This window comes from Adelges cooleyi, unplaced genomic scaffold (genome assembly GCF_023614345.1).
Source record: "Adelges cooleyi isolate 19-005CV unplaced genomic scaffold, UGA_ACOO_1.1 ACOO_flye_CR_arks_rails_tigmint_CR_PRNA_108, whole genome shotgun sequence".
Lineage (NCBI taxonomy): Eukaryota > Metazoa > Arthropoda > Insecta > Hemiptera > Adelgidae > Adelges > Adelges cooleyi.
Genome location: NW_026095761.1, coordinates 6,643,512 through 6,668,538, shown reverse-complemented (window position 1 = coordinate 6,668,538; position 25,027 = coordinate 6,643,512). Strand labels below are relative to the sequence as shown.

The window sequence follows — 25,027 nt, the reverse complement described above, 5'->3', positions numbered from 1 at the left end:
AAATCAAATCAACATATTATAATTGAAAGTATAGGTAAAAAATGTTTTTGTCTTTCAATCATACAAATTCAGTTTTATCAAATGATAATAACATACGAAGAAAGAGTAAACCAGAGAAATGAATATGTGCACAAACCAATAGCGATTAAAATACTATAAGATTTATATTTATTTATATAATATGATAGCATGCATAATAAATTACAAACGTACACATATAGTTATATAAATATTGTGATAGTCAAATGAGATAAAACATGTTTAAATGATTGGGACTCGGGTTCAGGATGGACGTTGAATTTGGAATCATAACTATCATATGTTAAAAATATGTATTTTCTTTTTGTTCAGTTAGCTCCTTTTATGACGACTAAACAAACATATTCACCACGTTCAAGCGACAAGTATTGTTTTTTTGACCTTTGAACTGTCTGTTCGTTGAGTATTTAATTTTTTTCTCAATAAACTAAACATTATACAACGCAAGAGCAAATAAATAAATATATTTTTCATGTAAATTACTGTATTAACAATTTTTGTTTCAGTGAAGTCTGTTGTAACAAAATAAAACAGTATGAATAATTGAAGGTTTGTGATAATTTAGGTACGTTCCATGCAAAAAAGACATATAGTCTGTGAAAAATCGTTTATAATAGTTATATATAGAACATACGCTCTTATTGTATGAGTTGTTTCAATTTAGAGTTTTCATAGTTTAAAAATGGAACGGTACTATATTTATACAATTATTTTTGTTCAATAAATAGGGTATTTATGTAAAATAACCCAATAAAATATTAAATTATGTTATCTTGTTAGTTATTTGTATAGCGTGTGTACAAATTAAACGCGAAAAGAATAGAACTTAATTTTAATAAATATACAATAATTAATTATACAAATTCTGAGTGTCGAAACATGACGTGGCCGTCGCATATGTATTACGCAAGACACAAATTATGTCTAAAACCGATGGATATATTGCGACAATTTACACAATTTTTTTGACCAGTACAAAATACAATCAAATTAGGACAATGATAATTATAGATAATATATGTTTTTATCGTAAAAGCATAAAGGCTTCAAGTTATTTTATATTTGTCCGGCTACATTAAAAAAAAAAGAACACAAACTGAACTGTAACAAACAATAATATTCTAAATACACTTTTATACTAGATAAAAACATTATGCATATATTTATATTTTATTCTATAATATCAAATATTACCAAGTTAAACACCTTGACAATTATATATACCTTGATGATATACTTTTTTTATGAATATCTTATGTACCTAGTGCTATGAAGCAATTTTATCTCTTGTCAACATAATAATTATTACCATTTTCGCAAAACATTTTATATTTTATTTTATTTTATTCTATGTGATTTTAGCTTAAAATTAATTCTATGTTTACTATGTATGCTGTATTGATAAGGGTAAACTGTGGCGTAAAGGCAACTCGCAAAGCGAGCAGTCCGCTCATATTTTTTTCCAATAAAGTTGTTTATATATATAAATATATGAAAATGTTACATGCACTCTGTACATTTACGATGCACAATAAAACATTACTAAATTGTTTTGCATTAATTATTACTTAATTTTAAAAAATGTGCATTAAGTAGCTAAGAGACGTAAAATTGATTATATTTAAATTAGTAATTACTTACAGCATAGGAAACCAAAAAAAAATGTGTTTTTCCAAATAGAGTTTATTATACTATTACACCTTGATTTCGATTAAATAATTTAAGTTTTATAATGTACTAGCTTCCGCATCTTAACAAATGTCGGTAGACACTTTTTAAATATTCGGATTTAATTACTAGTATAGTAGAGTTATGTTCCATGGACGTTATTTATTGTTTAAATTAATACCTAGTGTTTATTGCCCACTGATCAGATTTATCCTAATAACTAAAGGGATTTCTACATCTGCGTATTTTTGGTCAAAAACAGCTCATTCTACTTCAAACATACTGTTCCTAAGAATACTCTGATTTAAGTTATAAAAAAACACTTGAATTCTTCACAACACACCCATAACGTTGAGTTGGTCAGTTTGACATAATAATGATCTCAAATAATAAGAGATAGTCACTGTTGTAACAGCTAATTACTGATATTCTCTTCTTAGCAGATTATCTGTGCTCGCTGTGACGATATCTTGATATTTAAAATTATTTTGTCAATCTTACCAACGTGGGGAGGACGCGCTAAAATGTAGGATAAATGTAAATTCTGGTTTAGTGGTAAAATGCAATACTTATTGTTATTATATAAGTGGCGTAAACTGATGACTTGCCCCGGGTATATCAATAAACAAATGTTTAGACACCTTACATCTTAAAGAAGGCAGTATTGACACTAAAATGATAATAATAATATACTTATTTTCTAGTTGACTTAACAGTAAATATTTTTATTTATAAAGGAACTTCATAATATCAAGTGGAAGTGGCTGAAATTAGAATGTTGAGGTTGATGTGAGGAGTAACTAGGTAAGTTAGACAGAATCAGGAACGAGTATAAAAGAGATAACAGATTGATATGGTATTGACTTTAGATAACAACGGTTCAACTATAACAAGTCAAAATAAGGACATTTGAAGATAGCTTCAGCAAAAGTCCGTAAACTCTTAGAAAGAGGCCCAAGGACGTTTTAAAATTGAGTAAAAAACTTAATACTCAAATTTGGGCGACTGAGTAAGCAAATTATAAAATATACCTATTAGATCAGTGGTCGGCAAAATGCAAAACAAAACAAGTTCAGAGATATTTTATTAAGAAAACGCCACACTGTCGCATTGTTATATTAGGTTAGGTTAGATTATGTTTAAAGTTAACTACAGGTTTAACTGTCCTATTTGGTTAATAGTTGCTGTTAAATTTTTAAATTGTGGAAAAACATATAAATATAGTAAATGCCGCATGTCAGTTGGTTTTTGTTGAGATTTCTAGTAGCTTCATTATTATTAACTGTATAAAATTCACTTTTTCCGTTTTTCATAATTCTAATAAACTTATTTAATTACAGTATCCAAAAATGCAGTTTAGGTACGTCGTATATTTTTAAACGTCATAAAAATCATTATACAGGCAAAATAGGACAATAATTCATAGCTGACCAATAATAATGAAACAAGAAAAATAGTGAAAAATGTTAGAAACAGACGCTAGAAGTAAGAAGTCTAATAAAAAAAAATGAATTATCCACAAACGCTTTTCGTTATTTTTAAACTAAGATTTTGCCTATACCGAACTCCTTCATAAGTAAAATCGAAAGTTAATATAGACACTAGGAATACTAAAAAAGATGCTATCATTCGACTTCAATGTACCTTTTTTCTTTATAAAAAAAAACATTTACAAAATTAAAATGTTACGAAAGGTAACATTGTTATCGGTAAATTAGTTTTTAAAAAACTCGACGGAAATCAATAATGATTTATGATAATACTTGGTTAAAAGTTGAATAAAGTAGGTTCTATGTTAGGCATCTATTCCAAAACTGATTTTAACAATTTTTATAGGAGAAGACTTGCCAAAAAAGTTTGATTATAATATTATAATTCACAGACTACTTTTATGTTAAATACGTTTTATAGAATTGTAAGTTAAAAAAAGTATTAGCCACTGACCCCATAAACTTGTGGACATCTTATCAAATTAATTTCAACAATAATAGCTTTGTTTAAAATTATTCCATACTAAACTGTATATTCTGCAAAAGAATTTAAATTGGTATTTCATTTATTTCCTTCGGGGTTTTTTACGTTAAAAATAAACGATTATAATGCTGTTTTTTTATCTAAAATTTGTACAAAATATTTAGATGTTTTTAGTATCTCATAAATACATAAACATACCTAACTGACTTCAAACAAAATTTAAAAAAAAAAGTTGACGTGGTTTGGGTGTTTGATAAAAATGGTGTAACCTCCAATCTAATTTCTAAGTTACTGAAAAAAGAAACTTTTTCCTTGTAAATGTCCAGCTTTGAATTTATTATAAAAAAACGAGGAACATAGTGCCAAAAAAAGCTAAACCCGGAAAAAAATTAAACAAAAAAAAAAACCATTGTGCAACTAATCAAAAATCCGGAGTGGAAATTTCATTCAGGATTAGACGATAATCAGATCCTATTAACCTGATTTTAAATCTGGATCAGAATTAGATCCAGTTAACATTGAAAATTTAACGTTGGAACGCGACTCCGGGTCAGGAACAAATACAGTTAGATGAAAAGAATATTTAAAATCGCTGACAAAGATGCTGTAATAGCCCGAAATAATAAGTTACAACAAACACGAACTACACACAAAGAGTTCTTATTGTTAAAATTATAATTACACGTTACAGCTTATTTTAAATTAAGATTTTGCAAACAATTGCCTCTCCTTAATAAAAATGGAGGTATCGCGTCCTCGTAAGTTTTTACGGTACTGAAATTTTTTTAAAAAAATTCTAATTATTGGGTTTTTCTTCACATTTTGTGAGAAGCTTTTCTATGCGATAAACGATTATACGAATAATGAAAATTCCCGTACAAAAAAAAGTGATTGTAAAAAATTACTAACAGGACCGTAGCCCGCGGATTGTGGAGGCTGCCCGGACCGCGGCGGCGGCGGCGGTAAACGTGGACCAGTGATGGAAAAGTGGGCCGTCCCGCGGTGGCCGCCGCCTGGCCTAAACGTGGAGGGGCCTGGCGGGTAGCGGCCCAGCGACGGGGAGCGACGCGGAGGGGCAACGTGCGCGGCCGCCGCCGCCGCCGCCTCGGCCGAACCGGTTCACTTTTCCGGCCGGCGCGCGCGCGTGATTCACCCGCCGAACGCGATATTATTGGCGCTCTTGTGTGTGTGTTTTTACAAATATTATACCGATAACCGTCGGCCGTGTCGCGGTGCCCTGGACGAGTCCGCTAGATTATTATAATATATATGTCTATATATATATATATATATATAAACATATTTTTTAAATAATATATAGATACGTGTATGTATAATAGATACAAACAATTTTACACATTGATCGTTTTTTTTTATCGTAGTTCAAAAAAAAAAAAACACATTTTAATATATATTTATTAATAATATACATCCCGTAAGTCATCGTCTCTCGCCTCGTTACTATAAAACAAAAAACACGTTTAAATAATAATAATCCAACCGTTTTTAATTAGTATATTTTATTATAGAATTTTTGCATCGAACGAGAGCCATTAGACAATATTATAGTATACATATATATATATATTTATTTGTATTTTTGTTTACCTCCTCTTTTGCCGGACTCGACCAGCACAACATCCGTCGGCGGAAGCGACGACCACACGGCCCGTCGTTCACTGGTGGCCGACTCGCAGGTACCGCGTGACGCGTTTTTATCGAAAGTTTTTACCCATTAGACTCGGCTGGTTGATAATAAGTATTACGATAAAAATATTACGATAACTCAATAATATTATTATTATTATTATTATTATTATTGGTACATTTATTTTTTTTAATACGCGCTTTTCCGCCTTATCTCCGCCGACCGGACGCGTTATCTGCAACACACGGGCGGACGATACAACATGCCGGCCAACAACAACAACGCCACTTACTTGAGAGCTTTTGGTAAGTGCATACAGCAGACACACGGTTTTTATAATAATATTTTATTATTTACTATTAAATATAACTCAACGCGCTGATCAAAACGTTACCGTCGAGTATTTATTTTATAATATCTCTTTCTTTTTTCTAATTATTATAATTTGTGAATTGTTACAACGGGCGCGGGTCGTGCCGCCTACGAGTATCTAGCTATGTATTTATATTTTTAACCGTGTTTTCTCAACCAAAAAAAAAGTCTGATAAGTGTTTTGCCGCAAACACGCGTACCGGTGCCCGTCCACGTTCGGCTTATACGGTTTTTCCGGTCCTGCGCGTCCGCCGATGGTGTTAAAAAACTAGTCGTTTTTATATTATTACTGTTGTTACGTTATAAAACAAAACATCACCGCGGCTGTCGGTGGTCTGATATGAGCGTTAATTTCTGCACTGTCGGCCAGAGTTCTTTAAAGTCTGGCCAAACACCGTCTTCAGACGGATTCGAAAAGTATACGCCACCGTGTATCGTCTCAAAAACACTTGATTGTCTCGTATTCGGTACGCGGACAGATGTGGCAAACCAGATAGCCGAAGTATTGGCGATCACTAGATACAATCCGGGTTGGGTACATAGTTGGCATTAACCCGCCTGTTTGGTGTTTTTCCGGCCAACTGTGTTAGGTCTGATCGATTCATCCAAAGCTTTTATGTTGTAAAAAGTATTTTAAAAACTATTGTTACTCGTTAGCCGTTGCTCATTGAATTTACCTTTTCCTAAAGCTTATTGTTTGTCGTCATGTATGTAGCAAGACTCGGCATTTGGTGTATTCATCAACACACGTTTGGTCTAATAAAATCAGTGTCCACCGATCTACTACAATTACTAATAACGTCTCACGTTAGTGTGTTTTCCATGATTTTTTTCAACGACGGCCGAGGGCAAAAAGTCAAATCAAACTCATTATATCAAACCTTACGTCTTACATAATACTATTTTGTTCTATATTTGAAATTCGTTTTTAAAACGAAACGTTGTTTTACATTGTAGCGAACAAGCGCCTTGACGGGGCCTCTCGCCGGGTACATAATAATAATAATACAGTTTTATAGTATTAATATTATTAAAAAAAATTGTCCAAATTGGTGTATTGCGTCAAACCGCGTTAACGAGAATCGGCAACGTCATAAATCATAATAAATTCGATTTACTTCTACGAACAATTTATTTCCGTTGAGCTTTGCGGACCGAAGAAAAATGCATTTTTTTTTAAATTTTTTTCTCACAGTATCGTTTTTAATTTCGGTACTACTAATCGTTGGCGCCGCGATGAAGATGATGACCGATTTCCATAAGTCAAGGTTGCCCATTAGCCGGAATGTCTGTCCTAATGGTATTATTTGTGCGTTAATATCTTCGGTGTTCCGTCGGCGGCAACAAGTTCACTGACCATCAGTCACACCAGAGGGCGATATCGTAGTAGAAACAACCAAGAACAAACCCTTATCTGGTTGGCGGCGCATACCCTTCATCAATAATTATAATAATTAATATTATAATAACGTTTATGAAATAGGAAGTATTATCATTGAATGATTGTAATATTATGTGCTATACGGCCCGTCGTATCAGCAGCCGGGGCCGCCCATAATGTAAAAAGTCTTATCCTACGACATGCTACGACCGTGGCAGCCGTGTACCCGATTAGATAAATAATAAATGTATGTATATATCTGTGTACAATGATATTAAATGATATTACATTCTGTGCCTATGTTATGTGTGTGTGTGTATTTTGTACGCAAAAAGTCGTTTGAGTACAGTTGCCGCGTTCAGTTTTACCTCTCTCGCGCGGTCTCTGTTCGGATCCGACGGGGTAAAAAATCCAAACGGGAAAAATGGTTGAAATTATAAAAAATCTACACAAATCGCATTACATAATTTCCAATATGCCGACGGTCGGAAATCGAATAAAAAAAAAATCACACACAAAACAAAACGGTGCGTCGGTTTTTATTATATTATACATTTTTTTTTCCTTCCACTCGGTCTTTATAATAATGTATGTATATTACAACAATATACATACATTACATATATATATATATATACAAGATGTGTGTGTGTGTTAATAATTATAATTACAATATTATTATTGAAAAATGTTCATTCGTTCGGCCTGTGCGTGCGTGCGTAAGCGTCGACGTTTGCTCGGCCGATGTAGCAATTCGATGGATTTTTAACGAGTTCGGAGATAAACGCCGGTCAAAGGTTTCCTCCGTCCGCAGGCCTTCGGAGCAGATAACGGAGGTTTTATTTTCAATTTATATTATATTAAACCTATACGCACGCATGTGTATTTTAGTGTAATGGTTTTTCCTCCGCGTTCGGCTGTGATGAATCTTTCTCTCTCTCTATCTGTCTATCTATCTCTTGTCTATCCCCTTGCTCTTAGCGTCACGGTCGTCCTCTAGTGTGCCAGTCCGTCGGTTACTGTATAATGATGTTAAATATAATAATGTATAATAATATGGGGCTTATCGCGCGCCGGTCCCGGTGCAAAGTTCATAGGCCGGCCGAACCGAGCGAGCGAGACGTTATTATGTACGGGAAAAAAAGTTACACACCGTTTATTATATTATTATGATTATTCCAAATACAATATTGTACCGTTTTCAATTAAATATATCGTGTGGATTTTTCGGTTTCGCGGGGTAAATATAGGTGTCGGTGGACGGACGGTTCACCGTTCACGTGGAGAAATATCACAAAAAAATCACATTTTTATACGTCGTGTATAAATAAAGCGGCAATAATAGTCCTATGCCGTGTTTCCGTCGGGGTAACCGTAGGGAATTACCGTGGCCGTCTGTCGTTTGGAACCCGCCATTGCCGGCTAGGTCTTCCACGGGCCCACTTTGTCGACTATTATCGGTTCTATCGTATAATATAGTTGTATAATGATCTACATTATTAGTATTATTACTACACTTGATACCGCTCTATTATACTTGTATCCGGACTGCGCGACGTTTTGCCGATTAGCCTATAAGTTATTATACTGGCGTCGGGTTTCATAATGTTGGTTATTTTAATGAAATACAAGATATAATATAAACCTATAATTATACCTGCAATATTGACAAGTGCCGAATTTTCCGGTAAAAATCGCAACACGGTACACTATTAATAAATATGTAGTTATTAATGTTGTATCGTTGCTCAACATGATATGTGTGTAATGATTGTCCAAAATATTTTTTTTTTAAGTTGGCCAGTGAAGTGTGATTTTTGTCGGGAACTTATGCGTACCCTTGTTAAAAATTACTGTTGTACAATTAAGATGAACTTTATTTTATTTACTACACATGCTTTGGGTCGAGACACTCTTTGGCCACTATGTCGAACCTTGTATTTGCTAAAAGTTTAAAAATTAAATGCTAAAAATGTTAAGTGTGTGTACTGTACATATTATATCAAAAATACATACGTGAAGACCTCCTTTTTTTTGAATTCGGTTAAAAAAATTCAACTTGTGAATTATGAACATAATTTAAGCGATAGGACCATTTCTAAGGATTAAAGTATAGGCAATTTTTTGCAAAATCTTAATTTGAGCTTGAACCATAGTGTACACTTATTAATACAATAATGACGATTCTTTATTGGTTTCTTTTTTTTTTTGTCTGACTATCACAGTCATTTCTATAGGTAAATTACAATTTTTTTACCAATAAAACTGCTATGTGCGGGATGAGTATGTGAGGCCAGTACTAACAGTAGATTAACCAAACTTTCACAATGTAAAGTGAAGACATTATCAATCTTTGCCGTAGCCTTTTTTTTATTATTATCTATTCTTAATATTTTTTTATAAACAAATGAAAAAATAAAGGAAAAAATGAATCTTTGCCAATGAATAATTTTGATTCTAAGTAATTAAAAACTATTTTATATTTTTTAATTAATTAAGGTGACAGTTGTAATTAAATGAGTATTTTTTTTTTTTATAGAAGACGCCGGTGCGGCATACTGTTACTTTTTAAGGCATTCGGTTTAGGATATTTAGTGAGAGGCTGTATTTTTCAGAAACCCTATTAATGAAGGGTGGAAGCTTTTATATAAACTAATAATAAAGTATCTTTAACAATTAATAATGAATTTAACAATATAAATTTAGAATAGTCCGACGTGTATTTCCATTTTCAGTGTCCAAAGACTAATATTTTTTATCACTAAAAATAATTGTACAAGCGCAATTTGGAGGGGTGAGTTGTAGAAATTAAACCCTCCTGCCATACATAATGCATACAATTATTTGTTTATCGAAATAGTCAATAGTTATTTAAAAATTAAACAAAAACATAATATTAAGCTCATATACAATAATGGGCCGAGACAAATACACTAATACGCTTTGTGTCGTACGGCATTATTTTAAATAAATATGGTGTTAATTTTAACGCCTTTTATGAATCACCTTTAACTGAAAACTTTTATAGATTATAATTTATAAGTTACTTACATATTGCAACAGAATATAGAATGCTTTAAATTGAGATAACGTATTTGCAAAAATGTTAATAATATAAATGTATTAATTTGATTATAAAAAATGGATGGAAGATTCAATTAAAAAAAAAAAAAATTTTCATCAAAAACGATTGTCAAGCAAGCTCAAAAACGGAGGAATATTCCATCGTATAACTAAAAAAACTGTCATTTGCTTAGAAATTATTTGTTACCATTAAATAAAGAATAAAACATGTTAATAATTATAATATAAGTATATTATTAGTTATATTGATATAAATAACTTCTGGTAAAAAGTCAATTCCATCAATTTTATTTAGGATAGTCCTAATGTACAGAGTTGGGTATTTTTGATGTTCAGAACGCTTCGACAGCCAAGGCAACGGCAAATTATTACGGTGACGTCTGTGTTTTTTTGTTGCCTCTAAGATAAGAGAGTTTAAAAGGTCAGGAACACACGTGATCATACTGCATTTACTACTGAAACGACGTTTTTTTTAAATTTTTTTGTATAATAGAAAATATAAAAAATTAACAAAATGTTTAGGGCATTTTGTATGATTAAGTAGCTGGGTTTTTAAACTAAGAGTTGATTCTGTCAGTATTATAGTATACTGATGAACAGTACTCGACATAAACTTCCCATTATCTTTTAACTTGTCGTCCCAATGCTATTTAGATTTGGGTTAGAGTATAAAATTACCCATTGAGGGGACGCTGTCCACCCATTTATTAAGGAGTAGAGTATAGGCAATTTTTCGCAAAACCCTAATTTAGAGCTTAAACTATAAGAAATAAGAATTCTTTATTGATTGTAATTTTATTTGTCAGTCGTAATTTCCATAGACAAAATAACAATTATTTTTCATCAAAATAGATTTGCGCGAATGAAAACTAGAATGTCTTGGAATTTTTGTAAAATCACCACATTTTGACAGTAACTAGAGGAAAACAATATCAGTGCTTGAGCGTTCTTAAATTTTCGATTACTTAATTTATTCATTTTTTATAATTTATGGAAAAAACTTAAAAACCTAAACTTTAAACATTAAAAAATAAATATTTCGATGTATCAAAAAAATTGCCACGCACAGACACAACAGTCGCCTCAATTTTTTTATGAAAATCTGGTGGTTATAGTATTATCACAGCCTTCATATCTTTTTGTTGTTATTTTAGAATTCATGGCTGTCATAGTCTGATAAAAACATTACCTTAATTACCTATAAAGCATCCTCATTATTAATAAATATACAAAATAATTTTACCTCTAAATTAAATTATTGCTAAAAATTGTTTTAGGAGTTATACTATACGTTTGTAGTTATGATATTAAAATAATAATAATGCTAGCTAATAAACTAAATAATACACTAATTGAGCAGTGTACTTTGTCATTCATGGCAACCTGGGTTTTATTTTTTTAATAAAGTTTATTGTTTAATTATTTTGCAATAAAATAAAATACGAACATTCAGACGTAATTTTAATAAATTTAATTGTACTGTGAAAAAATATTTAAAAAATCACTCGGCTTAAGTGGGAGGTTGGTCGGGGAGGGGATAACACAATACTAGTGACGCGAAATTAACTTACCCCTCATTGGTTCTCGTCATCAATTTTTCCAAAACAAATACGAATACGTTATTGTTTGACAGAATAATTGATCTTTTAATTCTTTGCTTGAGCCATGTCTTTCGCCGATATGTGAAAAAAATAGTGTACAAATATTAATGTTTCGACTGTCTATTGTCTTATAATATGGATTCGTATTAGCTTAAAAGATTTAATTATTCATAGAACTAAAATCATTTTTTGTAGTACAATAATTGGCACAAAATATTACTAGATAAAATGTATATATTACTGTACTTGTAATAATAAAACCTTTATGCGTTTGCCTTACTTTATACGTGATTCACTTTTATGGTCAGTAGAATTGATTATATTTTTAATTTCACACCTAATTAAGTTTAAAAGCACAATTTGTTTGTAGTTTTATTATATTGTGCCATAGAATTAAATTTCTTTCGATCATTTTTAATTGATAAAGCTGTAATCAATAATAATTATATTCGCTGATTTATATGTAACGTTATAAAATATGATAATAATCAAATATTTGTACATTGAAGTATTTTTAATTTTAGGCATCTGATTAATTAGTTTTATTTAAACTAACGTGTTACTGATTCGAGTGTACAATCACATAGACAGCTAGTAGTGAACTCATAATTTATTCAATATCCATTAGTTAAACTCCTACAACAAGGAAATATTAATTTAGCCAATTATAATAAGTCATAATGTGTATAGGAAGAACTTATGTAGAGCTGTTATTTTGCAGCGTATAAGCCGCTGTAAGTCGCAGCACACCTATATTGGCCCCATTAAATCTACTAATATAAAATGAGAAAACAAAGGATAATCATTCATAATGCGCGTTGAAAAAATAAAAATCGCATTTTTTAAAGAACGGTGTAACGTGACTATTAAAAATAATTTATTTTCGACTAATGAACCCGCCGTTGGTCGCCGAACTATAACGGTATAATACATTGTTTTATCTATAACGAAAAAGCTATGATCTTAATGACGTATTGGGGAATTCGTTTTAATTACTTTGTTATACTGTCTGTAAAAACGTATGTGACCTGTACGGGTTAAGAACCGAGGATTTTGCGAATCGTTATTTTTTGTGTACAGAATATTAATAATTGGCCAACTATTACCCAACAAAGTACACTTTGTTTTAAATAAAATGTATGCAATTGAATAATGTGTTAACTATTAGTTTGATTATCTTCGGATCTATCAAAGTTGACATTAGTTAGCTGACGGTTCCGAACTCGTTGCGGGTCCATCTTCAGAGAACTGTACTAACATGTACAGTCGTGACACTGGACAGTGAATATTTCTCTGAACCTGTACCCTGCAATAGGTCCGAAATGTCAGCTAACTAATGAAAAAACGGATAGATCCGAAAATGATCCAACTAATGAATCTAAATCCACAATCTACCCCTAAACATGTGACGGCGGACCAGCAAGTTAATAAGTTTGAATGGGAAAAAAAGAGTGTTATGAGTGAGATAATGTATGTGGTAATTGTAGATTGTGATCGACGTCATTTTGTATATATGTAATGGGTTTGAACAGTGTTGAGGTTTTACATTTTGACTTTATAAAAACACTGTGAGAAAGTAAAAGTTGTACCTGTAACATTTACAATTTTCTCAAAAGTCTGTAATTAAACTTTTTTTTATTAAAGGAAAACCAAATAAAAGGGGAAAATTACATTTGACCGCAGTCAATTTCCAGGTTGTTATGTGTGAGTGAATAAACAATCAACAGGTATCCGAAAAATATTTTCATAATGTTGTTATTTACGATTAATGGATAACTACGACAGCAACATTTTGAAGACAGACGATCAACCCTATTACCTAAAATACAATTTTAGTACATTATTGACAACGATTTTCAATATATTATATCTACAAATACGCACCCAAGAGTTTATTTGAAAGTGATTTTATCATTATCTGTTTAAAAGATTCCTATAGGCCTATAACCTCCCGTTCAAATATGCTATGTCCCCACTATGCCCCAACCCCACTGTACTGGTTTTTTATACTTCTTTTATATAGTATCAAGATCCAAACAATAAATGTATCAAACAGTTCTTGATATTAATACATGTATCGAGTATCTTTGACCTATACCATTGCCGACCTCTGAAAAGTACCTACAAAAGTGTTCTACAGTAATAATAAACTAAAGTTGCCCCGTTTGAGAGCATTACAGTATATATTTGTAAAGATTATAACAAGTTCGGCCCTTAAACGTCAAGAAAAAAAAAAAAATTAACGGTATGGTTAGTAATAATAATAATAACAGTAACATTAATGCAATATGGTAAACTATCTAGACTGTACGGTATTACTATTATAGGAGTGTTATCTATGCGTTTTGTTTTAATTGGACTGAAAATTATAAATTTGTGCAGTGTAAAAGGAAAACAAAAAAATTTATATTAAATCGAACGTGTTGTAGGCATGTAATTATTGTAACGCAATTATGCCAAATGATGTCCGTACCACTATAGCGTGCTAGAGAGCTGTGGCGAGAGGGAACAGAGGGATGATCTTTGATCTCTTTGGTTTCTAGAACGTGCATACGCACGCAGGACTTAACCACAATAATTAAATCGACTACGGATCACAAAAAAAAAAAATTAACAATAACAATAATGAGTATATGCATAAGAAAATTAGTTATGGTTGTTCAGCAACTGCTATTGCTTAATTTTTTTTTTCATACTTAAATTGTTCGAGTAATTATATTGCCGTTAGATTTATTCGCACACTCGTCGGCTATGGGATTTACGAAACAAAAGATCCGTGTATACACTTTCTTTAGCTTATTAAAACAAAACCATTTTCGATTTTCTTTTAATTGTGACAGTGGGTTCAGAGGACGCGTTTTACTCGTCCATAGTGGTTTTAGGGTATGAGAATGTGATATCCTTTTTTTTTTATATTCTCTGGAAAAATTAATTACTATTACATCAGTCATTGTTAGTAGTCATCATGTTTGATTCAATTATAGATGTTATTAGTCTAAAATCACCACGGACATAATAATCACACATTACATTTTATGCTTTAAAAGAAAATGTCGATCCTCAATAAATAGGGGGTGTACCGTACAATTTTCCTCTAGTCGCTTTCGCCTGTAAGTAGACTGACCAAATAGTTTTGGCCGTATAATAACCGATACTGTTGTGTATTATTTGAACAAATAAGCCCAAACGAGTATTGTACATTCCATTTCACGTGGTTGTTACACATATTCGGGACATTGATCGTAATCGATTCATGGCTATTAATATTGATGTATTATACAATTAATACCGTGTACGCCATCATATAAAAACTGATAATCCACATACGATAACGCTAAACAATATTAATATGTACAATTTATAACAAATACGGTCGTCACTTTTACAAACAATTGATTACGATTAACCATTGTAAACCAACCGATTCGATTATTATTATTATGTTAGGCGAACTATAGAGAACTATGAAGTATATTATATTTAAGTTGTGTCGAGTATATAAATACAATATAATAGTATACAATAATATGCAAACCGTGTTGATGTCAATACTTTATATTCTTGAAATTCGTGTATTGGCTATCATTATATCGCACTTATATATTAAGAACAAATAAACTGTAAGTAAACTTTATTTGACAAGACAACCGCTGAAGGATTAGTAAATTATTACAAGAAAACACAAATGGAAAATTGACATTTTTTTTAAGAGAACATATTTTTGTACTAACTGATATGAAACTAAACCTGTAGCGTGGAAGTAGGATGGAGTAGAGTAGAGGAACTTGTAGTGGAATATAGCCGAGTGGATGTTACGGTGCGGTTCGAACCTAGGACCTAGAACCGATTTAGTGGCCCAACTGTAATGGTTAGAAATTGCCTAGTTTTTGCCCCTTGTACACGTGACTATTTTCGTACGAGAACGAATTAGAATAATAGTAAAAATGAGACTAATATATGCGTGAGACAAGGTAAAAATGATTATCAGAGACGGACTGGATAGGACTTGGTCCACTGAGCGTTTCCACATCTGTCCCTAGCGGTAAAGGACTTACAATCGATGGTCTAAATGAAAAATGTTTCATGTACAAAATCGACGTTACTAATTTTTTACGCTTCCTAGCTGTTTAAAAAAGATGATATTTATTTGCCACGTTTTTGCAAAAAAAAAAAACCTTATCCTCTATTGCATTATACAGCTACCTAAAATTGTACTTACGACGTTTACCAAGCCATTGATATTTAGATTGTTTCCATTGTGGTGGATTTATGTAATAAGGACTCCCGTTCGTTTATTGTAACCATTATTCGAGTTCTTCCACCTGATCGGCTTTTCTGATTTTTTTTTATGGCCGTAATAATAATTATTATTATACGACTCCAAGTGTGTGTTGTGCACCGTAGGTATAGGTAGTAGTAATAACCGTTGTCGAGCACATGTGAGTGAATTACTATGCCCGAGTGTGTTGCAGCAGAGTAGTGTGCGTTTACAATGCGAGTTGACATATTTCTCGGGTTTTTTTTTTCTTTCGAATAAGTATTGCAAATTCTTTTTATTTTACTTCTCCTGCGTTTAACTTTACGCCTTCTCGTATTTTCCCATAATAACGTTTTTTAATGGGTCGGCGCGGTGGTGCAGGTGCTGCGTGTGGCAATACATCTTCGACTCATGGGAACTGCAACGACGGCGGTGATCGGTACGTGACGTTTGGCGCACTTGTTTTTTATTTTTTATTTTGTTTTACATTTTCAAATATTATATCCTCATATTTTGCATCCGACTGTCGTTCCGCTGTGCAGTAAGTGTACAACAGTACGGTTCAAGGGACTTGGGCAACAATCGTGAGTCAGGTTTTGACCAACTTAGTTGTGAAAGAGCCGTGCAACAACCTAACAAACTCGAATCGGGGCACAAGAGATATTTCTGGAAATACTTATTTGCGCGTAGTGAATCAATAAAGTCCATGTTTTTAATTATTGAACAAGCCATTTGTGTCGGGATTAAATCTCTAAACGACCGGTCAACAGTTATTCAACAGCTAATAATTACTTATTAAATGAAACACTGTCTCGCATAAAAAGCAATAATGACGACAATTAAAAAAATATATATTATCTGCCTTGTGCACTATTTTTTAACGTTGATATTTTAATTTCTGGAACATTAATGTAATATAATATAATAGTGTGTGTGTGTGTGTGTGTGTGTGTGTAATTATAATTGTTGTTGGAGAACAGAAGTGATGGTGTTTCTGAGAACTATGTGGCGAAAATATTTTTTCTTAACAAATGGTTTTTCAATAACCAATGTAATTATGTGATAACTATAACTGTATTTTACAATATTAAAAAAATATATAATAACAGTTTGCGCGAGGCGTAAAGAAAATCATTTAACAGTCATTAGAATGTATTTTATTGGTTTAATCTTAATTGTATTTCCAACTAATTTGGCTGTACTGAAGAAGATGAATTTTTACACTACTGCGTTGGCCAAAACAAATGTTTTATATATCACAAAATTATTTATTCTGTTGGACAAAATTACTCAATATACTTATTTGTCGAGATAACAATGTAAGAGAAAATCGGTGGTTTAAATCAAAGTAGCATGTTTAATAGATGTTCGCCATACTCGATTTCAATTTGAAGTATTTAAATATAAGTTAGTATAGAATAATCCAAGTAATTGTTCATTTTCTTATCTGGTTGTGAGTGATTTGTTGAAAACTGCATTATATAATATTATAACGTGCGCCAACTGCGCTAGTACGGTTGTCAGTAATTATCGCTACGAACCGCGTCGGCGCCTGAAATTAAGGGACAGACTACAAATTACACATAGGTACATGTTATTGGTACAACCTATACTCCCATGGCCCTCAGTTAATTTCCCATATTATAATATTATATTACAGAATATCTACAATTTAATATTGTAGTAATGGATAGAATATTTAATTCTATCACCCGTGAAAAGTTTACGTCATCATGTGGTGTTGAAATAAAGTATTTTAAACAAAATATTTAATCAATTTATATGTTTTAATTTAATAGCAAATTAATTTCTTGTGTTTATTTTGATAAATTGGTTGGAATAATTTTTAATTTACTAAACGTCATTAATGTTCGCAATAAAAATCGAACTATTTTTTTTAATTTTAAATATTTATCAATTCTATTACATAGTTATTTTTATTTTAATAATTGACTTTATAATAATGTATTGAATATTCTATTGAATTATATGTATTGACTTAATAAAAATAGAAATAGAAGTCTTTATTAAAATCGATTTCAGTAAAATAATAAAATGTCAGATTTGAAAATACCTACTGTTTAATAGTTATGACCTGTAGATCCATTGTATGCATATAGGCAAAGTAGATATAATATTTTTAATTTGTATAATTGCATACATTTATCTCACAAAATAATATTTGTTTCCAATTTAACTACTTAACGAGGACATAAACATAGGTGAAAACTAGCTATTTCTCAAAATTTCCTACTGGTTTAGTAGTAACCAAATTTTTTTTAACATTTTTGGAACAATAAACAGTATGTCTAACCTACCTATTTCGTCGGTTTTTGTTTCTATCGTTAATAGTTTCACTTATAGTTATTTTTTTTTTTATTTGAATTTCTAATTACGCATTAGTTAAATATTATTGTTATTTAATACACCACAGAAAAAAACCCGACGATGTACGTCGTGTATAATAAAATTGTTTTTTGAAGTGTCATCAAAATGTTAAGATTCTATGCGGACCGCTACAGAAAAAGTGGGATGGTGTCAGACAAAAAAAATGAATTGCCCATAAAAGATCCTTATTGACTGTGCTCATAAAAGTACGCTTTGGCCACAACGGCCAATAAACGGAGCTACAGCATTTTTTTCTCTCATCTCCTATTTTTGTTTTGTTATTATTTAAAAAAAAAATCATCTTATTATTCAGTGTACTCTTTGCTCAAAATCGTACTTGTAACAGTATTAAATTAGGCCATGGATTTATTACTTTTAAACATCTAACCGACTAACCTGCTTTGACCAATGTATGCAAATTGTTATTTTGCGGCCAGTTTAAACGTTTTGACACGGCGTGTAAAATAAAATGAACTTGATGTGTACGTGTACTTCAACCGTGTAGACTTTCGATGAGACTTTCCTGCTGGCGTTTTTCGCGTTTCACCTACGTGCCCGTGTGATATCCGCGACCAGACCGATGTTACCGCTTGCCAAGTGCGACCAAGGTCGAGTGGTAACATTCCCGCGCGTATGTACTTGTTGGAGGCCTGCAATTTTTCCAAAAGAATCTTACACGGCAAAGTATAATATGAATATTTCAAAAATATAGTGGAATTTTTACTTTAAAAATATTTTCTGCCCATAAACAGTTCAAAACACATGTTTTTAAATAAGATACTATTTAATTATTATTAAAAAAATAAAAATTCGTTCAGCATGGGAAGATATGCTATGGCATGATGGGCAGCTATGCAATAAAATATAAGTATGCATTAAAGTATAATAAGGCTGTGCGTTTTTTTTTTAAATCAACGCTCTTGTCGCCGAGATCCGATTCCGGATAATAACGGTCGACTGTCTGATGTTGTAAATAGTTAACTCAACATTATAACATAATAATATTATACACAGCGAAGAAATGGATCACCTACACCGCGTGCCCGAGAGGTGGGCGATAAATGATCGCACAACGAATAGGTGTAGAAATTCGACGGATTTTCTGTACCGCGATTAAGCGCTTATGAAAACAATAGCTGTTTCCGTCCAAGGCCGTACGTGTAGATGTATAAAATGAAAAAAATATACATATTGTCAATTATGCACTTTTTGCGTGACCGTCGACTCTGAAACGCCATGAGTACAGACAACAAGAAAAAACGGCTGATCGATTGTGTATGTCAGTAGTATCGATCGGTAATTATTTTTATTAATAATTAAAAAAAAAAAAAATTTTAAAGAATAACGCTTTTGTATTTCTACGATGAACGACCGTTCTTTGTGTACATAATGTTACATATTATTATTACACAATATTATTCTTGCGCGCGCCAACACAATATTTGGTTGACTATGCGATCCGTGACAAAATGCATCATAATAATATGTGTTTTTTACTATAATAATAATTTAATTGTGCCTGAGAAAAATTACTATGCTTATTTTAGTTTGTTACTAGTACCTAGTTACTCGAGCCAAACTCGGCGAACCCTAAATCACGGTGATGTAATATTTTGTGAACGTTGAAAAATGAAAATGTTGAAGTTTTTTCTTCGTTTTGGATGTACATATTATAATATTCTAATAGTACAACAACGTTTTTTTTATAACGAGTCGTTATCTCCGACACGTTGATCCGGTATAATATACCATAATGATGAAAATGATGCTGATGATGATGGTTTCGGGACGCATGTGTGAAATAATAATTGATCGAAAACGTTTTGAAGAAGTATTGGCTTCAGTGTTTATAATGTATATTATATAATTATATTATTACTGTAAGAGGATAGTTCTGAGGAAATTAAATTTAAAACTAGAGGTTGACGGGGTTATCTTCGAGAAATAATGCGCGCTACGATTATAGCCGAACACATGTATATATATATATATATTTATGTGTATACATATTTAAATAAATATTATATATGTGTTATGTATAATAGCTTGTAACTACGGAACTGTATTATTATTATTATTATTATACTAGCAAGTGTAAACATAATTATTCAATTCGTTGAAGTCATAATTGTAATAATAATATTAAGTAGCGTGCACTATTATTATTATTATTATATGCACGAATTTGTAGTTTTTCCTTATCTAGTTTAATCGAAGCTGCCGACGCTCGAGAATACATCCATAATCCATATAATTTAAATAAAAAATATAAGTATGTTACTTTATGCAACGAAGGAGACCGTCTCGCCCTTCATTTAAGACGTCAAATCTGCATACTTAAACTTGTAACGAAAATTTAAAATTCACCAGAACTTAATTATATTGCCTACTAACAATGCAGTTTACACCGCATTTCGCGCCAATATAATGAAGTACAACCGAATATCTATGAAAAGTTTAAAATAATTAGAGAAAATGTACATTTCTATTACACATTTATGCTTTTAAAAAAAAAACGAAACCGGGTTTTCGGTAATCGAAGACCATGAAAATCATAAGTATGCTCTAATGCTATAGAGCAGCAAAAATTTGTTTATATTCGACGTCGAGCAATTATGTCATCTTCAGCGTTTCTCTTAGTGCTCTAACTTCAATTGCAAATCCTTATTCCGATATTACATCACTTATAAATATAAGAAATAAGATAGCTAATTGATGATCTTCTCGACGAACACAGGAATACACTGAAATAGGATCTGAATAACAATTATATTATATTACTGTTTGAAACAGATTTTTTTTTTTTTTTTAATTTACCGTGTAAGAAGAGTATTATTGATGCCGTATTTTTTTAGTTTTTCAATAAGTAGATCAACAGGACAACAGTTAAGGTTAAAATTTTAAGTAAACTCCATGTACAAAAGAATATACAGTATTATAGAAGAGTTCAATGTTAGTATCCATTCTGTTATTGTTAAATAATTCAGTTCAATTGACATTGTTGAGAGAGCATTATTATACTTGCATAGTTTACTACTCCAATTGTATATCATTTCATGATTTGAAACGTATTTAATACCACTTTCCACTGTAAAATTAATTTCTTAAGGAGGAAGATGAGCGTCAATATTGTCAATTGGAAAACTATGTAATGGGGAAGAATTGCAATACTGAATATTGGATATTATAATCTAACAATACTATTATAATATAAAATATTGTAAAATTAAACAAGATTTAAATTAGCTAAATTATCATAAAAAGACTCTATTGAGAAATTGGCGGACGATTTGACTAAAGATTGACTATTATTACAGTATATATATATATATATATATATATATTTTTTTTTTTAACACGATCCGTTTAAACACTTAATGCGTTTGTTGGCTTTATCTACGGTAATTTGTAAATTATTACGGATGGTGAGTTGAGTGCAGTTGGCAAAATATACGATGGACAACAGATTGCGGGTATATTGTATTAAAATTAGTTATTTAAAAATTAAACCTAAATGAATTTTAACGAACCAATTTTACTAACGGTTTGTTAATATTTATACACATTTTCATATTTATTCCATTTATTTTAAATATATCAGTAATAATAATTAATGAAAGATTTTATAAGTCCGCTGTTTTTAAAATAATCTAATATGTATATACGTGGTAAGACGGAGAAAACTTTCTCAGACAGTAATGAGAAATTAAATATGATTTTTTAACATAAAAATTACAAAAGCACATTAAAGCTTTTTGTAGTGTACTAAAATGCACAGTTTAAGTTTACTACTGTCCTAAACAAAGATATGTTTTAAAAAAATTTATATTTGATTAAACAAAAAAAATATGACCTAATTGAAGATCTCCCACGATGCTTTTTTTTATGTGTATAATTATTTTTGTACACATAAAACCAACTGCCAACTTGTGATTTCACAAGAAAAAATTACACGTGTGTGTGCACCGTCTTTCTTTTAAGATACCGAGTTGTTTATATTATTCTTTTCCTAAACATAAAATTGTTTCTAATCTAAGTTATTAAAAAACGGTAATGGCACGACGTCACACGGCGGTCTAACAGCTATTCACATTTATGTTAGAGCATCACATTTATGCGTATGACTAATTACCAACATAACACCTTATCCGCCCCACCCGAATAGGCATATTATGTAGTTTATTTTTAAATTTTCAAAAATACTTAGTCATCTGTCATGATGTCGTGTAGAAAATTGCGATCCGACAAATTATGTTACACTTTTAACTACTCGGGTAGTATTAACGCTGTTCCTTTGAAACCTAGAATGAGTCATTTGACTTTGTTTAATCCTCCTATCTTTGATTTTTTTTTTCTAGTTTGTAATAAACTAGTCGAGGTCGGAAAAATAGTTTAAACTTTTTATTAAAGTAGTAATATTTAACTATGTTTTGAGTTCAAACAAACGGTATTGGTTATTCAAATTGTTTTCATTAGGATTATGATAGCCTTAGATTGTAGACCGAGTTATCATGTGTAAGTACATACAAATTCAAAATTATAAACGTTTAAAGGGGTAACATTTCTCGTTTGTCGTTGACACTTCAGCTATATTTTACATGTTGTCGAAAACTATAAAAGTACTTGGGGGCCGTTGATTTACAGTTTTTTGAGACTTGTAGTATATGTTTTTTTTTATGCAGCACAGTAAAGCGCTCGGTTGTTACAATATTAATGTACATACGGCACGGCGTTTCGATCGTGAGTAATATTTTAATAGACCAAGGCGTTTAATTTGTTTTTTTTTAATGCTCGGCTCATGTTATTCCTCCTCGGCTTACATTCGAAAACACAATGGACTGGTCTGTACTCTTTACACTCTTAATGAGCGCTGTGCGTGTATTATATTTGTATTTGTCGAGGTTAAATTCAAGTAAAAGAAGAGAATATTTTAACATCAATCTCTATACTGTTATAGATTTGGCGACAGGTTCGCGAGATCCGAAAATCAGTCCCAAAATAGACAGACATGGGGGTTTGTTTCTAGGACTAATGTAAAAAAAAACAGCGTGTGCACGGCACAGTATTCTCCAAGGACTCCACGTGCACGAACGACTACGGTGGGCGTGAATATTATACAAAACACAAAACGGACACATGTTGCATTTTTTTCCTCATCTGTATAGGCTTGTTTTGGTTAGGTTCCTTCTCACTCTGTCTCTCTCTCTCTCTCTCGCACTTATTGCTATTTTACTCTAATAAATTGCTCATCTCCCGAATCAAACACACACACACACACACACACAAAGAATAATATCATCGTAAAATGATTATAATGCCCGCAAGTCAAACCCGAGTAGATGACTACATTAATATTCTTATAACGGCTTCATTGCTAAACGTGTGCCACGACTCGACGGTTCGGGGTCTGTTTTCTCGGGATAGCGAAGTCCCCGAGGATTTGGGACATGCTCTTACAGAAAACCTAACCAAATGTTTGTAGTGTGTTTGTTTAACGACGGCCACAATACACCGAATGCCAAACCGATCGGTAATTAGGACTATAATAATAGCGACGATTTGCGTTTCCCGTGACGCCTCAGGCAACCCTGGTTAACGTTAAACGGCACTGATGTGACCGATAATAATTATTGCTGGTGATTACGGTGTGTGGGGATCTGTTGTCGTGGTTACTTTCAATGTCCAACTGGAATATTTATAATATTTTGCCCAGGCAAATCCAGCAATATGGCTCATAACCGTTATAATCCTATATCTGAGACAAAATTCGAGGATAAATTGTAAAAAAATCAAACGAATTGGTTGAAAACCAAAATGCAAATGTATTTTGGTTGTACTTGGTGGAAATTAATTTGTCAATATAAAAATAATAATAATACTCATGGGACATACATTACTTAGATACACATTAAAACGGTTTAGCGACTGACACAATTATAAATTACCATATAGAGTGCTTTACGGTTACCAGTTAGCTAATACAATTTTCATGCATTGAATTCAATGTGTCTGATCAACGTGGTGGTACAAGAGTTGTGGCAATAGCGGGAATAAGGATTGGAATAAAACAATCCTTTCATCGTTGCTACAAAATAAACCCTTAAAATTTGAAACTTCATACCGTGTTAATGCATTTTAAAAATGTTTAACAACTTTGAACAAAAATGGTTATATCTTGGAATATAAAATTATTAATTTCCCATATCACTATTAAAATACAGCTTTCAAGCCAGCTTAAAATGTTCCGAGCAGAAAAATGGGATAACAATATTTAAAAAATAGGAATCATGCGAATTGTCGGCGTCACTCAAAAGGGTTAAACAAAGCGTTCAATTAGTAACGTCAGGTGTTTTAGATTTCATAATTGATTAAAGAAATAATAATGTCATCGTGATAATTAGAACGTGAAATGGTATTCATTGAGACAGCGTACAAACATGGTATTAAAGGGTAATAATAATAATAATAGTAAGGGTTATAAACCATCGATTAATCAGTAATAAACAAAGAATTCGGATACGATAATTGCCCATACGGAAAAACCTTTTAATAGATAAGCAGACATCATTATCTTACCACCGCAGCACCGGGTTGAAACATTAAACCTAGCCTTT

At 31.7% G+C, this 25,027-nt stretch overlaps 1 protein-coding gene across 6 annotated transcripts in view; it reads left to right on the top strand.

The window, feature by feature from the left end:
- The first annotated feature begins 4,926 nt into the window (after positions 1-4,926).
- LOC126840486 (box A-binding factor-like) overlaps positions 4,927-25,027 on the top strand; it is a 43,714-nt gene continuing 23,613 nt past the window's right edge. For 2 of the 6 annotated variants that reach the window (XM_050576268.1, XM_050576258.1), the window contains exon 1: positions 7,426-7,609. In XM_050576268.1, coding sequence (XP_050432225.1) covers positions 7,507-7,609 — 103 coding nt within the window. In that variant the 5' untranslated portion in view covers positions 7,426-7,506. Of the gene's footprint in view, positions 5,635-7,425; positions 7,610-16,431; positions 16,465-25,027 lie in introns of those variants that run through there. The other 4 variants (XM_050576294.1, XM_050576285.1, XM_050576277.1 and 1 more) reach the window with 4 other exon arrangements.